The following is a 12,407-nucleotide window of genomic DNA, read 5'->3' as shown; positions in this document are numbered from 1 at the left end:
TCAGACAATGATATGATCACATGACTGCCCCCTCAGTTGAGGACTCAAATAGGCAGAGCTTGGACAGATTAACTATACATTAGCCAGATTATATCGGGTTGGTTCATACATTCAAAATTAAATCCTGAATGGCAACAATTATCAGATTTCTTGATGTGGGCTTGACCATCAGCAGAACAAAGATTCAGACTACTGCTAACATGAAACCATGATAGGATGGCTGGGAGCAGCTTGCAAATGCCTGATCTTCTTGCTCCCATAAATTGTCTACTTGCACTGTATGACCACTTTCCAGGTGAGAATAAATTTTACCAGATACCTGGCAGTCAATCTAAATGTAGCCTTACAGAACTGATAAGGTCAGGAAAACACAAACCTCTTCTCCTGGGTCCCCAATGTGCCCTGGAGGTCCTCGAGGAGGCTAAGAAACAAACAAACAAAAAATTAGGATTAAAGTGCAGGAATGCAAAAGGCAAGATTTTAGATACTGCTGGGTTGTCAGGATAATAACACTCACCTGGCATTCATAGGAACAGCACTGTTGACAGAATAAAAGGACACCATTAAAAGTTAAACAAGAGATGCTTGTTTATACTTTTATCCTTCATTTTGTAACTAGCTATAAAAATTGGGAAGCAATTCCCCACGCAATTCTGGTAAGTTCTAGCAGGAACTGAGGCTGTGCCACATGACATAATGCAATTAATTGGTTGGAGCTTCTAGGTTAGTTCCTGTCCATCTGAACAGTCATCAACAAAAAACCAACAAAGTTATGTTGCTTGAATATGCCTCAAAATGCATTAACATAAATAGTTATAAGAAAAATGTTTTGTGGATTTATTTCAGTGAACAAACACAAAAAACAGCATGATAGTCACATCAAACTGTTTTACTATTTTCTCTAGACTTTTCTCTTTACAAATTATCTATGTTGATGTAGGATCTGTCAATATGCAAATCTCCAGAAAAGAGGAAAGAGATTCAGCTATGTTCCCATTATTCTCTGCCTTAGGATGAAAACATTTGATCCCTTGTGACAAAAGTGAATGCATTGGACTGGGCCAAGTGCCAATGTAAATCAAACACTTTATAGCAAAATACAAACTAGAGGCCTATCATTCAGCCCCCTGGCTTCAGCTCCGGGATGGCATACTTTTGAGTTACTGAGCGCATGCTGGAGCCTCCATTTTGGAACCAGTCTGCTGCTGCAAAAGGTTGAAGCTGGATCAGGTTGACAAACTGCCAAAGGAATGTTTTCCAGTAGAAAACTGGCCTGAATCTTGTGCCCCAAGACCATTCATGCTTACAGCCTACACTTACTCAGAAAACACCTCCCCCTGAAAAATAGGTGGATATAAATACTGACTTGCTCATAATTCCAGTTTTTATAAAATAAGTTTTAAAAAACTATTTAAATTCTAAATATTTATATTTCTGCAGAGCTTACATCAGCCTTCAAAATTATTTTATTCTGTCCTAAGTTTTGAATAGGTAACTAAAATTTTGAATCCTCCTTTGTGATCTGAGCAGAGGGCTGTATTTGGTGCAAGATATGGTTCTTCCTTCTATTCCTTGGGACAAAAACATTTTGCTGTTTCCTTCAACTAAATAGTAGGCAATAGGAGAGAATCCTGACATTTAGATTAACATTGGCATGATTAGCTCAAGGTTTACTAGGCAAGAAATAGTGACAGGAAATTAGAAAATTTACAAGATAAAAATGATTCTTGAATGAACAAAAGGGCACTGAAATTACTTACCACATGCTCCACATTATTTTTCTGAAAGAAAGAATAAGGAATAAAATAAGCAGAAATAATCAAGACAGCATATCCAATGCATGATACATTTATCCAACAGGAAAATATCTCTAAATTTAAAATTATTGCTGTAGAAAAGCAAATTAGATAGAAGAAAACTCATTTACTTGAGTCTCTATTACTGTATTCTTCTTTTCAAGCAGATCTAGTAAATAGAAAAGAAACACTAAGACTCACAATCATTTCAATGATGGTGTCAATTGTTCTAGGAATATCGCTTTGTGGTACAGTTGCTGTGAAATTGCGACGATAGTCATGGTCTGTAGCGATCACATTTAATCTGGATTCCTAGGATAAAATAAACCAAATCACAACTATGTTTTCACTCCAATGTCAGCTTGTAAATTTAGCAATGAGCTTGATCTAATTGCTGCACAGACTGTTAGTATTCCAATCTTCACATGAAGATCCAAATATAATTCCACTTATCTGTGTAGGTTGATTATAGTTACCTATAGTTATCTAAGTAGTTACCTAAGTAATATGCCAGGAAATGTACTGACGTCCTCCTGCAAGGAAGGAGAGGCACTTGGGCAGCTGACTTTAGATCCTAACATATGTGCACTCATTGTAATACCTGAAAATATTTTTTTACACACACACACATATGCCTTTGCATGTTTTCTGCAAACCTCTGTACCTACTGCCCCTTTCTGCCAAGTGAAGCATATCACGGTTCCGACAGATGAAACTCTTCAAGAGAACCTTCAGGCATTGATTACCTTAAATAATCTTTTATTTGAGAAACAAAGTATCGGCACTACATTTTGTTGTTAGTTGTGAAGTCATATCCGACCCATCGCGACCCCATGGACAACATTCCTCCAGGCCTTCCTGTCCTCTATCATCTTCTGGAGTCCATTTAAGCTCATGCCTACTGCTTCAGTGACTCCATCCAGCCATCTCATTCTCTGTCGTCCCCTTCTTCTATTGCCCTCAATCTCTCCCAGCATTAGGCTCTTCTCCAGTGAGTCCTTCCTTCTCATTAGGTGGCCAAAGTATATGAGTTTCTAGTTAAAGCCAAAAACTGAATTCCCCTCCCCTGGGCACAAAGTAGCAAAGCACAATTCCCTCCTCCAATTAACAGTCATAAATCACATTCTCCAATTAGATTGAAGCGCAGGCTTTCTCCCCAACTCTCTAGCCTGGCAAATCTTTATTAAGTATGTGCGCAATAACCTTGGATTCTCACGGCTGAGTTATTATTGTTATGATTAACTGGACTCTCATCCACATCCCCCCTCCCAGCACCAACTAACTCTAAAAGAGAAAGAGAAAAGATGGTTACATTTCCATCTGTTGTCAAGCAAGAACATCTGATGTTAGCAGCATTGACAGCACATATATCAGTTGAAAGAATGCATGGAAAAGTTTTCTTACTGATTGGCCCATAACTATCAACTATTTTCTTGTGAAGCTTTGCTACTCACTGAAATATCTGAGCAGCCATTCAATAAGAATTGCCAATGACTCTTTTTAAAGATTACACAAGGTTTTATTCATTTTAGCATGTGTATCTTATCTAACCTGGCATAATTAGGCATATGACATATTGCACCTTTAAAATCAGCAAATTTGAGTTATTTTTTTCACCCAGCTTAAATTAGAACCAATATATTTTTAGGAAATACTGCACAGAAGGCAGCATCTCTGATTATTTTATTCAAGGTTTAGAGCACGGGTGTCAAACTTGTGACGTCATGTGACGTGTTGTATCATGACTTTTTTCCCATTGCCAGCAATGGGGTGGGCGTGGTTTTGGTGTGACGCATCCGGCCTGCTGGCCAGCAGTTTGATACACCTACTTTAGAGCAAAGGGTGCCACCTCTGTGGTTGGCCACAGTATGCAAAATCATAGGAACAAGCATATATCCAAAGCAAGTGCTGACCCTGGACTGATATCTATTTATTGACAGTGATTGCTCTAATATCGTCCATGTGTTTTCATACTTTTCATACCAGATGGTCTGGAGATACAGCAACAGCAAACACTTTGATCCCCTGGTGCTTTGCTTCATTGACAGCATCTTCTAGTCCCCCACAGGGCTCTTTGTAACCTTCTAAGGGATGTCCATCTGTCACCACAATAAGATACTTATTTTCCCTATGATGAGATCCGCTGAAAAAATTAAAACCAGCCAATGAAGAACAAACCATATTAAATGTGTGCACTCTCAACACATCACAATCCTAAATGGTTGCTCTGGAGTTTTGTCTTTTCTGCTAGTTTATTATGCTCTCCTGAGTTGAGAGACAAAGACAGACACAGAAACATAGAGTCAGAGAGATAGAGAAGGCAAAAGTGGGATAAAAATACAACAACAATAACCATGTTAATGATAATATCTGCGATATATCAGTAAAATCTTAAGGCTAAAAGGGCTTCTACCTTATAAATCAGAAAACTAGTACAGGTAGTTGGGGATCGGAGACAAAAAAAAGGACTACCTGGGAAAGACAAGATTCAAATCCATGGACTGAAGTGGATCCTTACTGTGCTATAACTTTGTTTACCCTGAAGAATAAATCCTTCAAAAGCCATGTGGCACTCATTACAGAGGTGGAAGTCTCAATGAAACATTTTAAGTAAATTTGAAAGACATAGTAGAGTTCATATTTAAGTCTACCTGAATGCTATCTTAATCTGATTTTGCAGCATGAGGAAAGATATACTAGTACTCAGTTGCAAAAGTACATGCATATACTTAGTATTGATATAGTTCTTCATTTCATTGTAATCTGTTACCACTATTTTGTAGTACTATTACAGATATGTCTAGTTGCATAAAGTCACCTAATGATAATCATTTCTTTCCAAAGATATTTTAAGTATCTGAGGATTTCCTGCTTGTTTCAACCGGTTCTTCCAATATAAAAACCAAGTCATCTGCATATGCTTGTAATTTATATTTTTCAATTTATATTTTTGTTAGACTAAAGTGCTAATAAAAAATCTAACAGAAAAACAAAAAAAAACTAGCAAAAAAACCCCCAAATCTTCAAATAGTTAAAAAAGTTACATATTTGGGAATTTATTTAACAGCAAGATGTGCAACAATAAAAGAAGATTATGTAAGATTGCTAAAACAAATAAAATTGGACTTGGAAAAGTAGAAAAACTTACAACTTTCAATGTTGGGAGAATAGCAACAGTGAAAATGATTATCTTATCAAAAATACTCTTTCTATTCTAAATGATAACTGTAAGACTGGGAAAAGCCTTTTTTGATGAACTAAATACAACAATATTGAAATTTATCTGGCAAGGAAAAAAGCTAGAATCAGACTGAAAATGCTACAAGAAGCGAAAGCAAATGCCGGACTGGATGTTATACTACCAAACAAATATATTAACATGGCTTAAAGAATGGATGATGCTTAGAGATAAAATACTATTATACCTAGAGGGGTATGACCTACAAATTGGTTGGCATGCCTTTCTGTGGTATGAGAATAAAATTCATAGGTACTTTCAAAACCACTTTATAAGAAATGCACTTCTTTTAGAATGGAAAAAATAAAAGTGAAAATTTATATCAAGATACCTAGATGGATTTCAATAACGGAAGCATTTGCTTACCCAAATTTAATTAATTATGACAAAGTTGTGACCTATAAAGAATATGTTGGACAATGAAGGGAAATTGAAAGACAGACAAGACTTACAAGAACAAGGTATTGATCTATCATGGTGGCCATATTTGCAAATCCAAGAGAGATATAAAAAAAATGTTAAAACAATGGGATTTTATAAAAAACAAAGAATTTGACCAGATACTCTTAAAAACAGATGAAAAACTGATCAAGAAACTCTATAAATATCTGTTAAGCTTAAAGTTGGAGGAAGAACAAGTAAAAGAAACAATGATAACATGGGCAAAGAACATTGGACATAATACAGAATTAGAAAACTGGCAAAAGTTATGGGAAAGAAATGCTAAATTAACTAAAGCAGTGGCATATAAAGAAAACTTATATAAAATGTTTTATAGATGGCATTTAACACCAGTGAGATTAGCAAAAATGTTTAAAAATACTTCAAACAAGTGTTGGAAATGCAAACAAAAACCAGGTACTTATTACCATATCTGGTGGACATGCCCTAAAGCTAAAAGATTTTGGTCAAAAATACATTTATGTTTGGAGAAAATGACTAAAAAACAGACTTTAACCCAGAATTATTTTTGTTAGGAATAACAGCAAATTATGACAAAGACTGTATATCACACGTCAAACTTGCGATGTCACGTGACATCGCACAACGTATCAGGACGGTTTTGCCATTGCCGGCAATGGGGTGGGTGCGGCTTCCACATGATGCATCTGGCCCGCAGGCCGGCAGTTTGACACCCCTGCTGTATATATTTAAGTTTACATGTACTAACTGCACCAAGAATTGTATTTGCCCAACATTGGAAAAATGAAAATTTACCAACTGATGAAGAATTAATTAAGAACATTTTAGAGTGAGCAGAAATGGATAGATTGACTTTAAAGATAAAAGAGAAAGAAGACTCAGTATATTTTAGAACATGGGATAATTTTTATCAATGGCTATAAAAACAAGTTAGATTGAAAGGAATGTTATATGTAACATTGAATATATACTAGTAAGACTATTGAGCGATTAACATATTGTTTATGATAATTAATTACTACTCATTGTTTCTTTTTAAATACATGTACCCAGACAACATGCTGTTTGCTAAATTTTAAGAATTTTATTTTTAAAAAAATCCTAATCCCAACCCCACCCTATTTGTAATCATACACAAATATGAGCTGTCACTGCTGTGACTACTGCCTGTGGATGGCCTTGGGTTAGGCTGAAACAGGAAATAAAATTTGTCCCGTGTTTGGGGCCTAGCAAGGTATTCTAAATACTTAACAAACACTTAACACATATCTCCCTTGCTTCTCAGCTAACAAAGAGAGAAAGAGCCAGTGGCCTAAAGGTTAGAACAATTGCCTAATGTGCAATCGGCCCAGGTTCGAATCTCAGAAGGGTATGGCTGACTGATGAGAACAAATAAGTTTGAAATGGTCATTTCAGTCTCCCTTTAATTCTTTGTTAGCAATCCAAAAAATTTACATACACACACACACACACACACACACACAGAGGATTGTATGTGTATCTGTAACGATTTTATGCATTCCTGATATTTCTACAACTTTCAGAAAATGATAACTTTTTGTTAAATTATGCACAATTCTGTTGTAGTTTAAATAGAAAACAAAAACAGACTCCTCTTCCCGAAATAAAAGAAAGCCAAATCATTAAGATAAGTAATATTAGACCAAGGACAAATATTTAATTTGTGAACAGATAAACAGATACATGCAGAGATGGAACACATTCCAACTGAACATTTCACCTTGGACATGAATGTTTCCTCTTTTAACAGAGAAAAACTCCATTTCACTCATTGACTCACATACAAAAGCTCACATAAGAACTGCTTCTTTCATGAAAGACTGCCTGGGTCTTCCATATAAAAGCATCATTCTGCTGGGAAGGAGAATATAAATTTAATGGAAAATATGCATGTTATTGATGGCTGTACGCTTACATCTTAACAATGAAAAATTATTCTCATTTTGCTACAGATGAGATTTATGGATGCAGAGACGCCCTGCTGCTCACCTTGAAACATGGCATATTATTGTAAACATTTCAATGTAAATACTGAAATACTTAGTTTCAGCTCCTGCAAAAGGTTTGTGGAAATGTGCAAAACAACTGCCTCTTCTGCATTTTAAAAAAATATTTATTTAATTTGTTAGTCTCCCATCTTGCCCCCTCTCAGTCCCAAGGAGCTAATCTCATTATAGGTTTGGCTTGCCCCAGGCTTCATCCCAATGATCCTTTAGTGGATATCCTCTTAGGATCATCTAGGATCAAATGATTTTGACATTTCCAAAGGAAGTGTACATATCTATAATGTGTTAAGAGTGAAGGGGATGGAAGTGAAAACTGGTATTGATAAAAATTAAAGTTTTATAAAACAAATGCTATGTAAAGTATCCCAAGCTTTTTCACAAAGAACAGAATAACAGAATAAGAGTTGGAAGGAACTTTGGAGTCCAACCTAGTCCAACCTTCTGCCCAAGCAGGAGACTCTATGTAATTCTGGACAAATGGCTGTCCAATCCCTTTTTAAAAACCTCTTGTGATGGAGCACCCACAGATATTCAAACACTATGGGTTATTTTATTTGTTTATTTTTGCATGAATATACTGTAGTTGGAATTCTCTCTTAAGTCTCTTGTTTACTATAGTTGCTGGGCCTCTAGGGTTAGAATGATGGTAGCACTCACTAAGGTCTCTCTGTCTTCTAAAGGTGTGCGAACCTCCACACACATTTTTCATTCTCTCTATTTGTGCAATGAGAAACTATGGCTCCCACTTACCCAATGAGTAGTTCCTCAAGCCCTGCCTTAATGGCACAGTCAGTATAGGTGCCTTTCCCAATAGACTCTACTGCGGACACACGGTTCTTCAAGTCTGCTCGCCCACTGGGCATCCGGGTAAGTTTCTTGATCAGTTCCACCTCATCACTGTAATGTAAGGCGCCTGCATTCCACACTAGATTTCGGTCACACCGATAGTATCTGTAAAAAAAAGAGGGAGAGGTTGAATGCACATGTTTTTTTGCCTCAGTTATAGCAAAATATTATTTGTTTTAATAGATTCCTGGTAAACAGGAATCTGAGAAAAATGAGAAAGTGGGATGAATCAGGACAGTAAACATGGATGAATATGGATGTAAAGTTATAGAACTATATAAGTTCATTCCACAGGAAAGAATGCATTTATACAGCCCAGGAGGCACCTCCTCAGTTCAAATCAGATGATGTTGTGTAAGGCTGGAATCTGTTGATTATCCTATAGCAGCCTATATTTTCAGTTTTATAGTGAAATGGCTTCCAGCAATCATTCTGCAAGTGAATAAATTTTTCTTAGCTTTTGAGGCTCCACAATGAGGCAGAACTTCAGCAATGATGCAATATTCCCAGGGAACATGCACCTCATCTTCAGCATGAGCAATGATGAAACCAGACAATAGCCATTTTTTTCTATCACTGTAAGGCAAGTCACCTGACTATTCCATACATGATTCTGTCCACTGCAGCTGAGCCCGTACAGGATGCATCTTTTGAGATTGGTCAAGAGTTACTTCAGGACTCCAGTACAGGCTCCATCAAATGCTAGCAGCACCAATCATTGTGGTTGATGTCCTGCAGTGGCATTCAGATTGCTATTTTGTGACTTCTGCTTCCTGAGAGGAAAAATAAGACTTCGCTTAACTTCTGCAGCTTTTGCAGCACAGAACCAGAGTGATGGTAGTAGAGTGATTCATTTGCTTGATCCTATTCAGAGGTCTTCTTCACACCAATGGAAAGGATAATTCAGATCTTCTTCATCTGAAAATGGTCCCCTAACCTGTGCTGTCTCTTCTCTGGCCCCCAGAGAAGAATACAGATATCTGATTGGTACCTACCACCACCTTTGGCCCTGGTTGCTCCATCGGGGTACTCCCCGGAAATGGTCTGCCTCTTTTAGTTGTTCAGCTCTTTCCTTTCCTTCCCACTCAAAAAATAAACATAAAAACACAGGAGCAATGCTTTGTAGACTGCCTTTATTCAGCCCAACAATGCATAAAAATTGTCCATAAACCTCTGGAAGGTCCAAATGCAGTTTGGAGGGAGACTACTTCTTCTCATAACACAGTAATATTTTTTTATTATGAGCTGGTTTTGTTGCATTTTAATACTATGTTGGCCTATATAGTGAAAAAATAAGTAATAACCTAATTAGGGTTATGGGGTCAGGATCTGGCCAAATCCAAAACAGAATAAAATATACTATTTTAAAATATACGGATTTGGAATTTCTACTACAATTGCCTTTTAAAAATTGTTTCTATTGCTCCCTCCTGACTTTAAAATTCAGCTCCCTTGAACATTTTTCAACACAACTTCCAATTCAGAAAGGAACTACAACAGTAAAAAAAATGGCCCTAGGAATATATTAAAAAAATGTTTCCTTGGGTGCGTGTTTTAATGAATCTGTGGAAACACAGAAACTGTAAAAGAAATGGACATTAATGACTAGGGAACTTTTTGAAGGAACATTTTAGAGCATTATCACCATTATTTGCTAATTAGAGTATAAGAATGAATGTAAAAATACTGCTTATCCTAATTCTTAGGAAAATGTCAGATGCTTTTACAATAATTCAAAAATATTAACATCCATCCAAATGCTTTTCCGTAGTTCTGTGCAGGCTTCTGCAGTCTCCGACTGTCCAGACATTGTAGGCCCATTTTCATTTCCAAGATGGCCTCTCTAGAAATCACTCTCTCTTCTTCCTATGTGCATGTCTGTGCACGTGTGTGCATGTTGGAGGTGTGAGACAGAAGGAGAGAGAAAGGGCAGGGTGGCCAAGAGAAAGAGCTTTCAAAATCAGTATAATAATGCTTTTTACAATGACTTCCACATTCAAGAAATCTTGAGTATACAATAAGTACCTGTCATTTAATTTATCTATGAATTGATTAGTGAATGCTTTGATCTTGTCAACGTTGGCTTTACCAAAAGGCTTTACTCTTAAGGAAACGCTCTCAGAGGTATCCAGGACAAAAAACAAATCCACCGGGCAATCTGTTAAAATTAAGAAATGGGCAATTTAGAAATAAAATGTTAACATGTTTACATTAAAAGATTCATTAGAAAGTTTGCAATGTATCAGGATACATGGAAGGAAGCTGTAGTCACAGAATGCTGTAGATTTATTCAAAACTTAAGACCTCCTTTGTTCCCTGGGGCTTACTCATCAATGCAACCTCATCAATGAATAGGCTTGTTTTTGCTTTGAAGTCACTTGTTGGCCTAGACAAACCAGGGTCTCTTAGCCTCACTCCACCCTTAGAAAACTAGTAGTAGAGTAATCACTACATAATCTATGTATATATTTGCAAGAGAATGCATCTAGGTATGGAGGCAATAACACAAGGAGCTTTGGAAACACGGAAAGAAAACCCACTTGAAGGAATTTATATAATTTAAGTGAATGTAATTTCACCTCCAGCATCAAACATAATTGACAGGATCACTAGAATGATGGGGACGTTAATATGGGTAGACACCTACCAATGGAGAATAGGGGCTGTATCAGCTGACTGCCCTCTCAGCAGGGCAAAATAACATGGGTGGCCTATTACAATCTTTTCACAAAATTCACAACCTTCAGAATCAGCAGGTAAAAAAACGACACATTCCAGTTGTATACTGGAAAAGTTGATTTCTGAAAGTTTGCAGTAGTTACTCAAATATGATACATTACACATTGACTATGTTAAATGTGCTTTTTAAAAATATACTTACAGAAAAATATTCTTATTTATTTCTTCTCTACTCCTTTGACTTTATATTTGGGACATTTTAATTTACAACAAGAATGGAAACATTTTCTCTCCCTCCCCTTTTTTACTTTACTATCCATAATTCAAAACCGGTCACTTTTTGCATTGTTTTTCAAGGCTTTTTCAAAGAGATGTTTTTTGTTCTATAAAATAATGTTCTTTATTTTGCTTATCAGTTCTGCCTATTTTTTCAGGATAAAGTATCATTAAAATTACTTGTCGTGGCTGTTCAATTGATCATTGAATTCAAAATCTAGCAAGGCACGCATATTGCACATATTTCGGAATGCCCACCAAACGCATATTTACATACGGCTCGCCTTTACATTACAGTGAGTAGGGCACAGAAAGTTCTCTACCTCTCTCCAAACACTGCCCCACGGATATTCTTTATTTACCATGGTGGGATGTTGCTACCCTGCACCTAATCTTCTGTTTGTAAAAATCGTATATAAGTAAAAGTTTAAACAAAACATCACGATCAAAAATCTGTACTGAAAGAGTACAGCAAAGGTTACGATTACGATACGGTTACGATTAACAGCTTCATCTTTTCAGACCATTAAAGCAGACACATAATTGGAGAAACCAGAACCATAGAAACATATTCTTACCTTGGAAGGCTATTACTCTGTTGGATATTTCTGATCCCTGAGCGAGAACTCTCTTTATTAGAAAACAGTCTTGAAATAGGAAAATAAGGAAGATGCAGGCTAACTTCATCTTGCACGGAGCGGAGTTAGCATTCGGGGAGATCTGAAAATGCAAAAGAAGCGCAACGAGAGAAAGTTCAAACCCGGTTTCTTTTAGTTGGTAATTTTTGTGAAGTTTCTATCCTGTCCCTGAGTTTCGGAAAGCGTAGGAAGGCAAGAGAACTGAAAGGGAGGAGGCGGCAGCGTCGGCCCTGGACGTCGAAGGAGCCAGAGTAACCCTTCCAGAGGGGAGGGGACGGACGGCCTCTGCTGGAGCTGAACTTTCAGCCCCTCCTTGGAAATGGCTCTTTTTAATATAGTTGTTCTTCTACCTTCCTCAAGTAGAGCGGCATGTTTCTAGAGGCTCTGAATTTGCACTGAAGCATCTTTGACTTTAATTGCAAAATTATTTCTTATCTGCCTTTCTATATTAGCACGGAGACATATGTCTGGGTATCCATAGTTT

At 36.9% G+C, this 12,407-nt stretch overlaps 1 protein-coding gene across 1 annotated transcript in view; it reads right to left on the bottom strand.

Moving 5' to 3' along the window:
• Positions 1-12,114, bottom strand: part of COL6A1 (collagen type VI alpha 1 chain) — a 51,384-nt gene extending 39,270 nt beyond the window's left edge. Inside the window, exons 1-8 of the mRNA XM_083363001.1 lie at positions 11,864-12,114; positions 10,356-10,488; positions 8,235-8,435; positions 3,780-3,939; positions 1,998-2,108; positions 1,761-1,781; positions 518-538; positions 377-421 (exon numbers count right to left, since the gene is read on the bottom strand). Of these exons, the coding sequence (XP_083219127.1) occupies positions 377-421; positions 518-538; positions 1,761-1,781; positions 1,998-2,108; positions 3,780-3,939; positions 8,235-8,435; positions 10,356-10,488; positions 11,864-11,972 (801 nt within the window). The 5' untranslated portion in view covers positions 11,973-12,114. The remainder of the gene's footprint in view (positions 1-376; positions 422-517; positions 539-1,760; positions 1,782-1,997; positions 2,109-3,779; positions 3,940-8,234; positions 8,436-10,355; positions 10,489-11,863) is intronic.
• Between the last annotated feature and the right edge of the window lie 293 nt (positions 12,115-12,407).

Source organism: Vipera ursinii (genome assembly GCF_947247035.1).
Source record: "Vipera ursinii genome assembly, chromosome: 1".
Classification (NCBI taxonomy): Eukaryota; Metazoa; Chordata; class Lepidosauria; order Squamata; family Viperidae; genus Vipera; species Vipera ursinii.
The sequence above is the reverse complement of the archived record's forward strand: the minus strand, read 5'-3'. Positions and strand labels throughout refer to the sequence as shown.